Source organism: Poecilia reticulata, linkage group LG14 (assembly GCF_000633615.1).
Source record: "Poecilia reticulata strain Guanapo linkage group LG14, Guppy_female_1.0+MT, whole genome shotgun sequence".
Classification (NCBI taxonomy): domain Eukaryota; kingdom Metazoa; phylum Chordata; class Actinopteri; order Cyprinodontiformes; family Poeciliidae; genus Poecilia; species Poecilia reticulata.
In genome coordinates this window covers 828,628-845,919 of record NC_024344.1, presented here as the reverse complement: position 1 = coordinate 845,919, position 17,292 = coordinate 828,628, and the positions used below count along the sequence as shown (strand labels likewise).

Genomic DNA, 17,292 nt, shown 5'->3' with positions numbered 1-17,292 from the left:
TCCTCCAGCGGGATGCTGCTGTTCCTCCACGCCGCGCTGAGGTTCAGGTGCGCGGGCAGCGCGCAGCGGTGGTCCGGCGTGTCGGCCAGAAACACCATAGACAGCGCAGTGAGTCCATTAGGGATGAAGCTCAGGCACAGGAGGAAAAAGATCCGCCGCTGGAAACGTCCCCATTCTCCCAGGAAAGATGTTGCCGCCTCATAGTCAGTGATTTTGCTGGTGTCAGAAGCTGCAGCGGGCATTTCGAGGCAGAATCCGGCGCATGGATGAATGTGCAGGTTGGGGATTTCTCTGGTTGTGGTTCATTTCCTGCTGTGAATCCGTCCAACCCACAACTCGCTGTGACAAGATTTGAGGTGTTTTTTGTTTTGTGCTTTTCCTTTGAAAACAACTAATTAGCTTCTGATGGGAGTAATTTGTCCTTGATTACGGTGTATCCATAAACTGACACGAAAAGCATTTCATTTGTTGCGTCCCTGGAAATTAAGTTTTAGAGTTTTGCTTTTTAATCAACACCCAAAATTTCTCCAACTTTAACCTAAATAACTTTTTTTTATAGAATTCATTTTCTACCAGACAGCAAATATATGTATCTGCTTTCCCACACTGGCTTTTGAAGAATGTGTGACTTTAAGACCTGGTGCAGTGTGACCTTTTTTTAAACTCTTCTGACTGAATGGAAGAATCGTTTAGATTTGTTTTCCACCATAGAAGATGCCATTAAATTATATTTAATGATTTATGGTCCAGGCTGGGTTAATCTGGGTATAATGCAGCCTGTTTCAGATCAGGTGTTTCTACTCTGGGCAGTGGATGTTTACCCAGGTGCCATTCATTAACATAACTTGACAGCAAATCTAAAATGAGCTTTTCTTCTCTAATCATAGTATATTTCAAACGGTGTGAGACTTCCATGCTCTTGCATGTTTTTTAAATTAGGACAACCTAGAAAAATAGAGCATCCACAGAACTGCTGCTGCCTATAGAAAGTGACATCTTCATCACCAGGTTTGTAAGACTTACTGAGGGTTTTGTTACAAAATTAATATTTTTGTGTAAACAGACCTAAAAGGAGTCCCAATGTGCCTTCATGCTGCTACTTTCCTCTTTTATTTATGTTTTGTTAGAGTATGTAGGTGGAGGTGATTCATCTGGGAACCATAAGCTTTGGAAATGCAATTGTTTAACTCGGCTCCTATTTTAATTTCTCCTTCTTTTCTCTATTCAAGTTACATTTCTGTCCATTTAATTTCTGTTTTATTTCAAGTAAGTTTAAACTTGCAACTGATAAAAGAAACACACCCAACATCAGTAAATTCATGAACAAGTTGTACAGTGGGGCTTCGGTGCAATCTTCACATTATCTTTAAATGAAATAAAAACACAGATAAACATACTTTTATCTTAGAAAGAAATCCAAAATATGTGAAAAAAATGTCAGCGTGACATACTGCTAGAAATCCATTAATGGAGCTTCATTAGTGGTGTGGTGGTACTCTTATTACGTTTAGTTTCAGCAACCAGTCACTGGCTTAAAGGTCAGCTTTTCTAATGCCATGATAATTATCTGAAGGAGGAAAGAATCACAACTACTAGGTCACCTGAAACTTAACAGACCTCAGCAAGTTAAAGTTTAACTGCAAATCCAATCACACTACGGGCCAGCTGTATGGTTTGGGATATAAATGTTACTTAGTAAAGGGTTTAATGTCTTTGCACAAAGAGGAGTGTCTTTTAGTTGGATTCAAAAAAGAGCCTAAACAAAAGACCAAGGAGCCGTGGCTTACACGTTGTTCAATAACAGAAGCTGTGTGGTGACCCTGAACAGAAGATACAGTAGGCATTCAGTCTGAAATACTGTGTCAAGGCTGCTAAAATAGGTCAGGAGTAAAAGTCTGCTTTATTTTTTTCATGTTTAAAAATGTCTGTAATTTTACACCCAAAAGGTTTGTTGTAGTTAGACACATATTTAAACTTTATTTGTCTCTCTCTGGGCTGCACAGTGGCGCAGTTGGTAGAGCTGTTGCCTTGCAGCAAGAAGGTTCTGGGTTCAATTCCCGGCCTGGGGTCTTTCTGCATGGAGTTTGCATGTTCTCCCTGTGCATGGTGGGTTTTGTCCGGGTACTCCGGTTTCCTCCCACAATCCAAAAACGTGACTGTCAGGTTAATTGGTCTCTCCAAATTGCCCCTAGGTGTGAGTGTGTGTGTGCATGGTTGTGTGTCTCTGTGTTGCCCTGCGAAAGACTGGCGACCTGTCCAGGGTGACCCTGCCTCTCGCCCGGAACGTTAGCTGGAGAGGCACCAGCAACCCTCCCGAACCCACTGAGGGACAAGGCTGTAAGAAAATGGATGGATGTCTCTCTCTGCTCCTTGTAGATTCTTCTGATGCTTGAGTTGAAGGCCAACTTGCAGCTACTCTGCAAGAGCAACAAGTTGGCTACAATGGCACATTTCTGTCCCTGAGCTTTTAGCACCCTCTGGTGGAATCTAGAGGAAATGTTTTTAATCTGGTGAAACGCCATTAACAGACCGGAGACTCTGATGCTGTGAAAAGTAATATAAACTAGTTTGTAACTCTAATGTTTCTCTTATTTACTTGGCACATAATGACTTCTACTTCAAACTTTATATTTGCATCTATCCTTCTGAATAAAATAAACTGTCCAGCAGCACATCTGAGATATTCTTACTTTAAGCTACAATTTAAAGAGGTGTAACTAGGAAATGTGTAGCAGGCCAGTTTAAATCTGAAGTTCATGGTTGAAAGTCAGCTGTGAAGGAAAAGCTTAGCAGTTACAAGTAGAGATTGATTGCATTAAGATCTTTTCTATGAATATTATCAAATTTGTTTGGGTGAAAATAAGTTCTTTTACGTTTCAACATACATGCATTTTTATTTTTTACATCTGCTCAATATTTGAAATTTTAGCAAAATATTTCAAAAACAATGTCCATGCTTTAATAATTCAGAAATTCAAACTATTGACAAGAATATAAATTTAAACGTGGAAACTAACGCTGAAAAAAACCCAGCTGCCTTTTCACTGTCACTGCATGGAGCCTCTATGATGCATTGCTTAAGATTTCTTTACCTTAAACCAGTTTAAATGATTGGTGCAGTGTTGAACTGTTTTGGAAAGTCTTCCTGTTAAAGGGAAGTTTTGCTTTTTGGAAAGTCTGCCCTGTATTGATGTGGCCCAAATGAAAATGAGTTTGACACTCCTGCTCTAGGGAGCAGAAATCGGGTTCTCATCGTTTCGTCCACATATGTTTGCTAACCTGCATCGCCCTCTGACGGTAGCGTAGATTAAAGCCTTTCTGTCTTAAAATAATTCTCTGCCTTTAAAATCAGGTGAAGAGCAGACCCAAGGTTTTAAAATGAGAAATGCAAATGTTATTGTCTTGGAGTAATTTTAGTGCTCAGCATGGATCCAGCAGCAATGGGTCGCCTTCACTCCCCACTGGGATTCTCCTTCTCCCTGTTTGGACCATTTCCGACGGCCCACAGCAACCGCGCTGATCCCAGTCTTCATCTAATCATCACTATTAGATTCTCGTCAAATTCTCACATTTTTACATTTTATCACCTGGACTTAAGACCAATTTGATGACCTGCTTACCTAAAAAAAATGACAAAGAGCATTTTGACCTGTCAGTGGTCAAAATGCTTCACCACCCATACTCACAGGTCAATATGTAACTTTAAAGCACAGTCATAATCAAACTAACATCAAAAATAAGGAAAGTCATTACAACTCAGTCAAATGTACATTTTTGAATCAGTTTCAAAAATGCATGATTTATTAGAGAACCGCTAAAAAGGACAGGTTCATGTGACTCTGTTATCAAATCAGAAATTATTTAGACAATCTGACAATTTCACAGTTCTGTATGTAAAACCAAAATTTAAGGTAAAAACTGTAACTTGTATTTGAGTAACTTTACTTTCTAAACTGTTTATTCTGCTACATCATTTTCAGTTTATCAACTATGAAGTTGTATTAATGTAGAGAAATGGTAACAATGACGCACCGCACAGAACGGTGCAGGTATGTTAATGGTGTTCATGGAAATGTTGGACAAAGAATCATTCAAAAATGTTTTTTTCTGTTTGGTTCCCAGATCAGATGGATTTTCTCATTTCTGCACTTCATGGCTGCTGATTGATTTGAGGGCGGCTCTTCTTGACCAGAGACCTTCCTTCCCCAGCCTTTTCCTCATCTTTAGTGTTTGGTGTCTTCTGACAACATCTGGAGAAACATAAACAGGTAAGTGGTCATTTCACCCATGACTCTCTTTAACCGGTTTCAGCACATCTGCATCCATCACACACATGCTGCCAATTAATCTACATGAAGCTTTTGAAGGACTGACTCATTATCTGAGCTTTCTTTGAAGGCATAGTTCTACTAGCATACGTACTTTTACCGAAATCAAAGTAAATAAAAGAAATACTGCACCAAGTACTCTGGTGTTTACCAGGGTAAAGCAATTTTTTAATGAGCCTAACTGACCTAAAACACAAAACTCATAAAAAAAGAAAAACAAACATTTATTTTCAGAGTGTGTAAATGTCTGGTTTTAACTGTCGATGGGAAGAGAGCTGCAGTTCTCTCTCATTAGCTTCATGTTGACAGCTAATGCTATGATCAAATGATATGTATATTGACAAAACTAACTAAAAAAACATACTTTACAGCACGAAAACACTTTCAAAATCACAAATGAGCTTTTTGCTGAGGGGCCTCGCTTGATTATTCATTATTCTAAAGTCAGTTTCTGTTGCTGGTCTAGTTTTACAGGAAGAGCTCCAACATGATGAGTGTCAGGTTGACAAGATCAGGCCTGGAGGCCTGGAGGGTCAGTCTTACCCGGGGAACTGCTGCATGTGGCTGATTGTGTCCGGCAGCGGCATTCCAAAGCTCTCAGGCAGCAGGAGGCTCAGCAACCCCGCCACAGCGGTCAGGCTTCCCATTAGGATGTAAGGCAGGGAGACCGAATAGGTTCCTGTGTTGCAACATCAAACGGAGGAGAAAGGATGGTGAAAAACAGCCTTGTCTACAATCAATGGACTGTTCAGCTGCTGTAAACAACAAGACAAACAAGTCAGACAGTTACACAGAGCTTTTGTCTGCAAGTGACTGGTTGATGGTGTATTTCTGCCTTGGGCTCCTCTTGGATGTAATATGTGGTTTCCTCCTGGATTACAAAGATTTTAAAGCACAGCAGGTGGCGTTACACAGATACGTCCTCAATTCTAGCGCCCTGCATTTATCTCCATCCATTATCTACAGCTGCTTATCCCTGTAGGGTCAGTAAAGCTGGTGGCCACATCCAGAGACAGACACACACACTCACCCCTATCGGCATCTAACATGTTTGTGGACTGTGGGCTAAAGCGTTAGCATCCTATAAAAACCAAAACATAAACGTGAAGAAAATGTAAATTCCCCACAGAAACCAAACCACAATCTGAGCTTCCGACCTTCTTTCTGCAAGTCGGTAACGACGAGCTCTGGAGGTTTAGTTCTGCCGTTCTTACCGTTCTGCTGACTGAATGGTGATGAGTGTCAGGATCTTGGGTTGTTTTTGGATTTTGGGCTCATAGTTTTGATTATTATCCGTTTGCTTCAGCTTCCTTGTGTCTTTGTTTTCAGTCTTAGTTGATCCAGTTATATTTCGTTTATTTATTTCTTGTGCTTTAGTTATTCTTTGCTTTCGTTAGATTTGTTTTCCATGTTCTCCTGTTTGTTTACTCTCCCTCGTCCCTTGTGCCTTTCTCTCTCTCTCCCTTCAGCCTGCGTTCTGCACTGCAAAAATACAAAAAGTAATATAATCCAGTTTCTAGTGTACATATCTTAGTACACTTGAAATAAAACAAAACTTACTTACAAGTAACTTTTAAACAAGTTATAAGAGCTTGTTTTAAGTCAATATTCCCTTAATATTTTTGAAAGATCTCCAGTTCCATTGCAGATTATGTCACTTAATTCATTTTTCCCCTGTTACAAGTGAAATAATCTACCAATGGAACTAGAACTTTTTTGTTATATTAAGGAATTATTTACTTACAAGTGCCTAAATCTTGCTTGTTATTTGAAAGTTAGTTTTGTCTTTTTTTCAAGTGCACTAAGATATTTGAAGTAAAAATACTTGATAAGATGTAGTTTTTTGCAGTGTGCTCTCTCCCCTCACACCTGACACCTGTTAGCCAATCAGCTCAGGTCTATTGCTCCAGCATTCACCCTCCCAGTATTTAGCTGCCTCTCTTCCACCTCCTCTTCCTCCTCCTCCTCCTTGTTCTTCTTCTTCTTCTTCATTTGCATCATGTTCCCTGGATCCCTGCAGCCTCCTCCCAGTTTTTTGTAAGTTTTTTTGTATTTTCAATTAAAACTCTTTTTCTTTATCTCCTGGTTGTTGACCTGCATTTTGGTTCCTTCCATCATAATAAGATAAACTTTGTCATCCAGTCTTTTTGTTTGAACTATTTCTGACTGCAGATGTAGGAAAGTTCGATCACCCAGGTTTTCACTTGCTCTCATTTCAAGACTGATGAACATAAACACACATTTGGTTTACATGAATGCCAAGTTTTTATTTTCCCAGTTTGAAGAATGCCTTTGTGCCACATAGTCATTCCCCAGAAACACAAATTTGGAAGTTGCTACTTAAAATTACAGCTAAAAACATATTTATTCAAAGGTCTTTTAACATGTTGACACCTGAAAATACTAATAAAAACTGGAAGGGTGTTTTAAGAAGGCAAGAGAGATCAGGAGAAAATCATAAAAACTTGGTGTGATCACGTGAACTGACCATTATGTGGATACATGTATTAGTTCTTAACTGATTAACCTAACAAAGCAAAAGAAGATGGCAGACTTACGTAAATAGATGAAAAATGGAGCAATAATGCTGCCAATTCTGGAGGCCATGGAGCAGGTGCCGACAGCCGTGTTCCTCAGCACAGTGGGGTACAGCTCTGCTGTGTAGGCGTACGCAACGGCAAAGGCAGTGGACACCGCAAACTTCCCCAACATCTCAAACGTTATGGACAGAGCAGCCAGGTCTGCAGCGAATAAAACATGAATTTAATCAGAGTTTATACAACAAAACATGATAAAACTGTGTAAACGGTGATGTCATACGTGCTGGTACGAGCTGTATGATGAGTAGAAACAACCCTCCTGAGGAGAGTGATGAGAAAACACTCAGCCGTCTGGAACACCAGCGAAACATAACCCAGGACAGAACGTAGGCTGGCATCTCCATCAGGGCGGACAGGAAGCAGTTGAAGTAGGCGTTTCCGTTCAGGTTTGCCGTGTTCAGGGAAAGGGCAAAGTAGGCGATGGTGATGGTGTTCCTGAAGCATAAATACAAAAATATTAAATCTTTTATGTGTTAGAATATTTTAGTATTTGTTGAATGCATAATTGCATTTTAAACCAGCTGTAATGTTTCCACTGCAAGTTGCTTTTTTATTTTCTACCTTAGAAATATTCATCCATTCCAACAAATGTGGTTTGTAACTGTCACTCACAACCACATCTTATACATTATTATGTGATATTTACAAAGTTGGGCTGCACAGTGGCGCAGTTGGTAGAGTTGTTGCCTTGCAGCAAGAAGGTTCTGGGTTCGATTCCCGGCCCCGGTCTTTATGCATGGAGTTTGCATGTTCTCCCTGTGCATGGTGGGTTTTCTCCTGGTACTCCAGTTTCCTCCCACAGTCCAAAAACATGACTGTCAGGTTAATTGGCCTCTCCAAATTGCCCTTAGGTGTGAGTGTGTGTGTGCATGGTTGTGTGTCTCTGTGTTGCCCTGCGACAGACTGGCGACCTGTCCAGGGTGACCCCCGCCTCTCGCCCGGCACGCCAGCTGGAGATAGGCACCAGCACCTCCCGTCCCCACTGAGGGACAAGGGTGTAAGAAAATGGATGGATGGATAGATTTACAAAGTTCTACTTAAACCATTTCATATTTTGACAAATCCTAAACATGAAAAATCTTTTGTTATGCTCTATGTTAGGTAAAAAGTCTTGTATTTGTACAAATTATTCCATGAAAACTTGTAGTTTGAAACATGGTTCCTAGTAACACTGTGTGTCCTGTTGATCCACTCGGGACACACACTGCATCCATGCTGTGTAATTGCATAAATCCTGGTTTTCATCATGGCGGCTGCTGCACAGGACTTGACGTGTCTTTGATGTTCACAAAAAGGCTCTGAAGTTTACTTTAGACGACACATGAACAAAAGGCGACACATGGAAGGACTGTGTGCATGTGCAGAACTGTATCTAATCGAAGTGTGTGTGTGTCTATCTAACTGTAGTGTGTGTGTGTGTGTGTGTGAGTGTGTGTGCGTGCGTGTTCCTTGTGTGTGTGTGGAATGTGGAGGCCCACTGGGACTGCATGGACTCACCAGATCACCCACAGCGTGATCGAGATCCAGCGGATGTTTGGAGAACGGAGCAGGTCACAGATGTTGCAGGGCCTCCTCTCCTCGGCCTTCACTCTGTTCTGTGGAGCAGCGGAGCATGAAGAACAACAACAGACATCTAATTAACAAGCTGAGACATCAGCCCAGAGGTACTGTAGCGACGCTGAGGCTTTTGAGTTCGCTGCCACTTGCTGAGGGAACTTGTAGTTTCTACCAGCTTTGTACATCCAGAGGCCAAAACCTTTTTTTCTTCAGTCAGTTGTGAAAAGCAGGCTTCAATCCTTGCCAGTGATTCTCCAGTTAATTTTAATCTGGGCTTTGACTGGGCCCTTTTGCTACTATATAATGCAGTGATCGGCATCTTTACATTGTTGTTCTGCCTGTAATTGTCAGCCCATTGTTCTCCTGACAGGTAAACCTCTAACCTGCTTCGTTAGGTTGGGAAATTGTCTCCTATTCAGCTTCATCTGTCAAAGAATAAAATCTGATCAATTAAATAAAAGTATCCCCACAGGATGATGTTGCCATTACCGTGTTTCCAGTGGGGATGGTTTTTGTTTGTTTCCAGTTTATCATTTCTTTGCTTTCCAGATTGTTTTGTTCCACACATTTCAATGTTCCTTCAGGTTTCTTACTCTTCACATTTATCCACTGGATTTTGTGGTTATAATGTTTTCAAGGCAAGTTGAACATTTTATGCTGCATGTATTTTTGCAAGACAGAAATCCAAATGTAGAGGATAAAAACTGCAACAAAGGGAACAATGTTCCCTTATTGTTTAAAGAACATTGTTGTTTATGTTCCTTTAATAAGAAGAAGCTAATTCCTGAATACATTTTGCTTCCAAGAACACATAAAAACTGAAAATATATTTATATATATTTACATCCATATAACTAATCTAAGTAGTTTCATTCTTGATACTCCAGAGGCTGTTGAGAAATTGACAAATGTGTCTTTACAAAATATTTAGGCTGTAGGAAACTGCAGTAGATGTTTTAATTTCTCTAATGAAGGATGTTCTCACCTGTAAAGAGCTAAAGATGACTGTTGGAGGCTCAATATTGTTCATTTTAGCTGCATTTCTGAGTATGGCCTCGGCTTCTTCTGTTCTCCCTTGAGAGAGCAGCCATCGAGGAGACTCTGGAATGAACCTGCAACAGAGTCAACAAGACAAAGGCTAAATTATTTTAGAGATTAGTGATGAATCTAAATCAATCTGAGCACAAAATTAAATGCAAGAGAATGTATTTCAGAGCCTGATGCAGCAGAACGGCTCTGCAGACACAGTGACAGCAGCTTCATAGACTTCCGTTGTGGAGATATTTTTGTTCAACATTAAAAAATCACATTGATGTCCTTTCTTTCTTTTTTCAAAGTTATTCCAACAGATGACTGTAGTAATATTTGCAATATAACTGGCCAGTTTGTCAAATGTTTTCATAAACACTGAAATAATGTTTTCATAACCCATATGCCCCCATACAGAATGACCTCTTTTAGAAATGAGACTCTAAACCTACCAACTTTGGATGCTTTGCTTTCTTAATCCAACAAGTAAAAACACTTGAAAGTACAAATCCAACATGGAAAAACATCCTGAAAATTCATTCATACTTTTACAGATACTTGTAAATGTATTCTGACCCCTTGAATCTCTTTTTGCATTTTGATGATGCAACCCCAAACCAAAACCATCTTCAAATAAAAGTCTAAAGTGCTGAATGCATTTTCATACCTCTTTTCATCTGACACCCCTGCAGCTAATTGATTTCAGAAGTGAAATAACTAGCAAATGTAGCAACTCTGTCATTTAGTTCAGTATAAATGATGCTGAAATTATTATTTATTCCACAAATGGTAGACCAGCTGAAAATTGTTGACGTGTTCAGTACTTATTTTACCCACCGTCACGTTTGAACAGCACCTGGTGTACTGGTCCATTAATGATCTGAAACGGAGAATGGTGCAACCACAAACACGCCAAGACCTGTTGCTTATCTGAACTGAAATCTGTACCTCAGGGGATTAATCTTATTAAGGCATAACAGAAAATGTTATGCCTTCTAAAAATGTCTTTTGAAGTGTGCAAAAAAGCTAAAATATGTTAAATTGGCAGTCAGTAACAAACCATGCAGATGACACGGCAAACGCATAAAAAACGTTGCGTTGGCCAGATAATAAGGAATTCTTCTGGTAAACATTTAAAATGGTAAAAAACCAGCAATCCACATCACTAAAAGAGCATTCCTGAAACATGGTGGAAGTGGCATCATGCTGCGGGGATGCTGGTCAGAGTTGATTGAAAGATGGATTGCAAAAGACTTGAAACTGGAGCAGATATTCACATAGCAGTAACTATACAGCTTGAGCAGCAAAACATGTGTATGAGTTAAAGCATTGCTTCTCAATTCCAGTCCTCAGGCCCCCCTACCCTGCATGTTTTAGGTGTTTCCCTTCTGCTACACACCAGAATTGTATCTCTGGGTGATTAACAGGCTTCTGCAGTACTTGATGGTCAGGCAATCATCTGAATCAGCTGTTCTGGAATAGAGGCTCATCTAAAACATGCAGAGCAGGAGGGCAGTGAGGACCGGAATGGAGAAGCACTGAGTTAAAGTAACCCAGTCAATGTGCCAAAAGTTGAAAACTGATATCCACAAATGCTCTGCTGATGGAGTGGCTTTTTTTTTTTTTACAAAGAATAATGCAGAAGGACGTCAGTCACTAGACATACAAACCTACTAGAGGCATAACAAAGAGACTCATGGCTGCAGAAACTGGTTCTACAAGGTGTTCACTTAGTGCGGCTGAGTACATGAACACGGCACATTTTACGATTCTTTTTTAGAAAGAAAATCCCAAAAGAACAAACTGACACTTGTTGAAAAAAGTTTAGGGATATAAAAACAATTGAGACCACTGTAAATGCATAAAAGGTTCAAAAATATTTTTTTAGTTTTAAGTATTCACAATTAATTCAATGGTAATGCAATAACCTTTACTAACTACATAATTTATTTCAAAAGGAAAATCTGAACATAAAACATTGTAAAAAACTAATAGATAATTGAATGTAGGACGGATCCAGTAGATTGTCATAATCAGATCGTGAATGGAAATGACAGATTTCATGTAAAGCATCTTTGATTGTCCTAATAAAGCCTCATTTCAGAAAAACCTAAAGGTATTGTAAGTAAATTGTCAAACTCAAACTTCGTAAGAAAGCGGACACAGACATGGCAACATACACCCACCTACCACCAGAGAGGCATACACAGGCAGCTGGGTATCACCAGGGCCAGCAGCAGCTTCCTCCAGTCGGTGATGAAGAACGCAAACAGCGGCAGAAGCATGTAGCCCACACCAAAGAACAGGCAGACCGCAGCCGTGGAGAAAACTGTTCGGGTACGAGGGCCCAGAACCTCCATCCCTCAAAGCAAGGTCATTACACACAAATCTCAGTCACATTCGTTAAACTGGGTTTAAGTAATAATGAGTCATTTGGAAACATTTGAGCTGATTTACCTAAAACAAATGCAACAATATAATTTGAAACTTGGCCCATGCCCACAATAAAATACAAAGCACAGAAAACGATCCAGCTTGGAGAGAACACTTGAATGAACCTGGAGACCGCCTGCAGGGCGATGGTGGCAAACATCACAATCTTCCTCCCAAACCTGAAATTAACATTCAGCATTAATTAATTGGGAAGTAAACAGATTGAATAAAGTGAGGACATGACAAAAAGTCAGTCAATAGACAAATTGACTCTCAAAACACATATTTTCAGCTGTAGACATGAAAACTTGGTGAAAATAAAGTTACATTTATACTAACTGCACAAAGATTTTCTTCTAAGGTGCATTTTTGGGAAGCTAAATAAACTTTACAATATTTACAATATTGTGAGGATATTATAAATATCCTCTCAATAAGAAGATTGACTTTTAAACTGTGATTTGGGTTGAACACTTTATGTATCCTGTTCTAAGCCTCCTACAGTAGATGAATGGATTTTGCTCCATTCATCCAAATAAAACTGGTATAGCTCAGTTTGTACACACCGCCTTGATCACATATTTGCAAAATGTCTCTTGGCTCTTCCCACTTTCCTGAAATCTTTCAACATTTGTCAGGGATGGATTTTTGCTTTCTGTTAGTTACACTTGACTGAACGAGTTAGTTACACTTCAAGTTGCTCGTTTTACTGTGAAAAATACTCTAACAGTTTCAGACAGCAACTTCACGATGTGTCCTGCTGCTGTTTGTAGATTTATCTTCAACACCTATCATGCTCATCTCTGGGACAGGAACCCATTGTTTTCTGAATTTCCCCTCTGTGGGACAATAAGGAATATTTCTAATTTCCTGAACTGAATGATTTCAGTTCAGAAAATCGTTCAGTTCAAAGAATAGAACTGAACGATTCTATTCTTTTACATCAAAAGATCTGGACTTGTGGAGGTTCACTCTTCTCTTGGTGATAACTTATTTGTCTTGTGTGTGTTTAGTCTTAGCTCATGTTGAGCTAAGACTTGACTCGGGTGTTTCATTGTTGAAAGTTTGTGACTGATTGACAGAACAGCATCTTGTCTTGTCAAACAGAAGATATTGTCTTGAGTGTTGGGTAAAGTTCTGTACAATGATTCTCTTAGTCAAAGGTTAAAGATGCAGTGATCAGGTTTTCCTGAGAACTGAGGATTTTTCCTTAAAATCTAACCTGATGGGTCCAATTTTGACAACTTCCACAATTTTGTAAAACATAAGAGGGAAAAAATAAGCTTCAGGTAATTTAATAGTCAAAAAAATGTTATTGTATGTAGTGAGTTAATGCATTTATAGACCAAATATGGGCATTAAGATTTCCTGCATTTAACGAACAGGACTGACCAGTCAAAGAAATCTTGCCTGCTTCAGGATTTTTTAGTTATTTATGTGAGTGCATCACCCTAAGCTTCCCTTCTGTATTCATGGAGAACCAATAGGATACAAAATGATTCATGATTCATCTTTCTCTAAAACTACAAACAGGTCCACCACCTGTCAGAGAGTTGTCCAGAAATTAATGAGCCAGTGAAAACACCACAGAAGAAGATGGAAGACGTCAGTGGGCTCTTCCAACTTTCACCACACACCAGGTTCCACTGCACAGGAAAATAAAAAAATGTGGAAACAAGCAGGATAGATTAGATCAGGAAATCATGCACAGATAAAATACACATTAAGAAAAAAAATTAAATAGGTTTAATAAAAATGATAGTTTGAAAATGCATAACACACAAATATTTGTCAAATGTAGCTAAAAAGGTCTAACTTTTGAGAATATTTGAACAACTACCATATTTTTTAACTATACTAATAAAATTGGATTTCCATAAGTAACCTCATTATAAGATGAAGTAATCTGGTAGGTTTCTATTGCACTGTATTTCCACTGGCATCAGTAGCATCATCCGATGAGTCGGAAGCTGAACCCACCTCAGAGACGATGGTATTAGTATACATGCTGCGGTCAAACTCCCATCCGTCCAGGCAGCCTTCTTTGGGCACATTAGACAGATTAACGTCCGCTCCAGGCAGCAAACCTCTCTCCGAGTAATTTAATAAATTCTCCACTTTGTATCTGGAGCACTTGCTGGGCACCAAAGCGCCGTCGCGGCTCGCATCCTCCTCCAGCGGGATGCTGCTGTTCCTCCACGCCGCGCTGAGGTTCAGGTGCGCGGGCAGCGCGCAGCGGTGGTCCGGCGTGTCGGCCAGAAACACGATGGAGAAGGCGGTGAGTCCATTAGGGACGACGCTCAGGCTGAGGAGGAAAAAGACCCGCCGCTGGAAACGTCCCCATTCTCCCAGGAAGGCGGTCGCCGCCTCGTAAGCAGTGGCTTTGTTGGCGGCGGAAGACTCCGGCAGCATGTTGGATTTGGGAAACGGCGGAATGAATGAAGTCCGGGGTTTTCTGAGGCTGTTCTGCTTCAGCTACAATCCATCCCGCCCTCTTAGGTTTCAGGAGAGTCTTTAGCTCTTTCATTGTAGGTCAAACCACAATTTACAACTGTAAATCCTACAATAATTAACTGACCTCACAAATACAGACTTCTCACAGACTTGAAGAGAGAAAATTTGTACATAGTTCAGTCATTTACTTTTGCTTTTTGCTCATTAACATGTAAGTAGAAAAAAATCTACTATGTTATATTACAACTTGCAGGAGCTTTTCAATGTAGAAATGTACATTCTGTCCCAAAAACCAAATTCAAACAAAAATTTCTAAGTAACATTTGTATTTTTGATAATTATAGAGGATTCAGAGATATCCGAAAATGAATTTCAGGAAGGGAAAGCAGAACATTCCCATCTCTGTCCAGTTGCTGACCAGTAGGAATTGCTTCTAAAAGTCAGAAAATCCCATTAAGTTTGTCAATAACATCAATTAAACTTACATCAACACTCCAGTATAAATGCACACAATTAGATTCACTCAAAGTGTTGATTCTTCTGAGATTTCATAAAACTGATCCTTAAGTTCACTTTTTGGTATTTTTGTTTGGAATTTAATTTTCAGCATCAAAGTCCAGTTTCCAGTTTTCCAATGACACATCATAGCTTCAAAATAAAAATGCTTATTCCTCTTCCCCTCTAATAAATTTAGCAACATTGCCAAATTTATAATAAAAAAGAAACCACACAGGCAGCTCAGCCAGCATGGTTGAACCTCACTTGGCTTAAACAGATCATATAGGAGTAAAACAGAAATTAAATGTTTTATAGCATGCAGTGTTTTTCAGAGTCTAGGAGCCAGAGCGTTTAACTCAGAGGTTACTGGTCCCAACTAAGAGAAACTTTGACATTCAGTCAACAATAACAGCAAATTAATATTTTAACAGCTTGCATTTTGCAATCATTACACAAATAAAAACGGTGACCTCATGTTGGCTCACAAAAGGGGCAAAGTGTTATTGAACCCAAGAGATTCCAGGAAAACCGTCCTGAGTAATAAATGCCCACTGTAAAATGAGCAGAGCTGTATTTAAGATAAGTATGAACAATACATATTTATGTCTAAATAAATAAGAAGACTGTTTCAGCTCCTCGCTTTATCTTCAAGGTTAACCCAGAAACCGTTGTGAAGAAACCTCCTGTGCCCATTTTCTCACAGCTTGTTTCATAGTTGATCAGATGAGCTTTTATTTATTCTGTTTATTTTTCTCCATCCCAGACATGTGGATTACTCCTGTTCACCAAAGACAAAACACAATCTCTCACTTGAAGATATATGAGACAACTAACCTCAAACAAACACAACAACCGAAGGGAAGAACCCGACCCCGACCCCGACCCCATCCCCATCCCCGACCCCGCGGGGGGAACATGCTGCTGTTTGGTCTTCAGCTATTTGTAGATTTGGAGTCATCACCTGTCAAGCACAAGCTGAAACAGGCTTCGTTTCTCTGCCTGTGGATGGCTGAGAGTTTACTCTAAAGTCCCTGAGGTCAACTTATTCTCAATACTCAGATCCAGTATTCCAGTTCAGTGTCCACTATCATTAAAAGCTGCAGAGTGTCAGCTATCTTACTCTTTAAACGTTTGAGTAAGTGAAGTTTGGAGGTCATGTCAAACAGAAAAATAGTCATTTGTCCTAATCAAAACCAACCCAGAAGCCTCATTCTTGTCTAAGTGAATGTTAAGGTATCTTGGGAAAACTACAACTTAGCAACTTAAAGGAATTGACTGAATTGTTCAATGACTCTAGAAAAATCAGTTCAATTTAAACTGTGAAGAGAAATGTTCTGCATGTAGGATTATTATAAGTAAGTCCCCACTCCCATTTGCAACCAAACTCCAAAACCACCCAAAACCTTAAAGGTGGCAGGTCCAGAAGGAAAAATGTTCTCGTGGTTTTTTGTTGCTTGTGTTTTACTTTACTTGGGTGAACAACATTTAGTTTTCAAAGATGGATGCTGTATTTAAATAAAGAAAACATTTGGGGGCAACACATGCTACCAAGGCAGCAGGAGGCAGGGTTCCAGTCGTCCACAAGGGGGTGCTGTGGACACAAAGACATTTACAAACAAATCAGTTATAAATTAAAAAATAAGACTTGGCAAGTTTTTAAATATGCTCTGTTTTCATTTGATGTTGCACACGATGTAATACAACTGCAGTAAGGTAATTTTATGTCGCGCATTTTCAGCAGCAAGGCAGTTCAAAAAGTGCAGAAGATCTGGCTAAGCAGAACCTAATTTCTGGAATATTTTTCCAAGTCCATTAAAACACAAACATACACAGTTTATCCCCAAATTATTGTCAGATTGATAATTAAAGTCCATCCAGTATTTAACATGCTTATCCTTGCATGGTCAGCTGGTGCCCATCTCAAGCTGTCTGATAATTAAAGTAACAGTTTAATTTTACCAACATTTTGTAAGCTCTAAAATAAGCTCTAAAATAAACCAGACCCTTAATGGTTTGACTGAATCCTTGTGCTTGTATATTGTGTCACGTGCACACAGTCGAGCCTCTGACTGTGTGCACTATGATCCTCAGTATCAGGCTAGTAACATCTGGTATTAAAGCACATGTTAATGATTACACACACTGCAACAGACTTCATCACACACAAAATAAACTCAGCAGGAACTGATGCTGATCCTCACAGACTGTCGATGGTATCAATTATTTTATAGTGAGAAACATGTTAAAAACAAAAATACATTTTCCAGTGGACAAAAAAATACATAATTCTCTGGAGGGAAATGAATTTAAAGGCAAAATGTAAGTAAACATGTCAGCAAATTAAATTCTGCCATGAAACTTGACGGTAATCCAAAGAACATTGTGTTGCCAGC

At 39.5% G+C, this 17,292-nt stretch overlaps 1 protein-coding gene across 1 annotated transcript; it reads right to left on the bottom strand.

Annotated features, from left to right (window-relative positions):
- Positions 1-3,756: 3,756 nt before the first annotated feature.
- Positions 3,757-14,439, bottom strand: LOC103475336 (solute carrier family 22 member 4-like). The gene is made up of 10 exons (XM_008426885.2): positions 13,928-14,439; positions 13,490-13,593; positions 11,972-12,126; positions 11,705-11,876; positions 9,471-9,597; positions 8,426-8,523; positions 7,149-7,363; positions 6,887-7,069; positions 4,872-5,007; positions 3,757-4,250 (listed from the first exon to the last, which is right to left on the bottom strand). The coding sequence occupies exons 1-10, from the start codon at positions 14,357-14,359 to the stop codon at positions 4,151-4,153; spliced, it is 1,722 nt and encodes a 573-aa protein (XP_008425107.1). The 5' UTR covers positions 14,360-14,439; the 3' UTR covers positions 3,757-4,150.
- Positions 14,440-17,292: the final 2,853 nt, after the last annotated feature.

Excerpts from the sequence above, each read along its gene's own strand:
- LOC103475336 (XM_008426885.2), bottom strand. The coding sequence starts at position 14,359 with ATGCTGCCGGAGTCTTCCGCCGCCAACAAAGCCACTGCTTACGAGGCG. Across the intron at positions 5,008-6,886 it reads TCCATTTTTCATCTATTTAC|GAACCTATTCGGTCTCCCTG; the intron begins GTAAGTCTGCCA and ends GTTGCAACACAG. Across the intron at positions 4,251-4,871 it reads CACATGCAGCAGTTCCCCGG|ATGTTGTCAGAAGACACCAA; the intron begins GTAAGACTGACC and ends ATGTTTCTCCAG.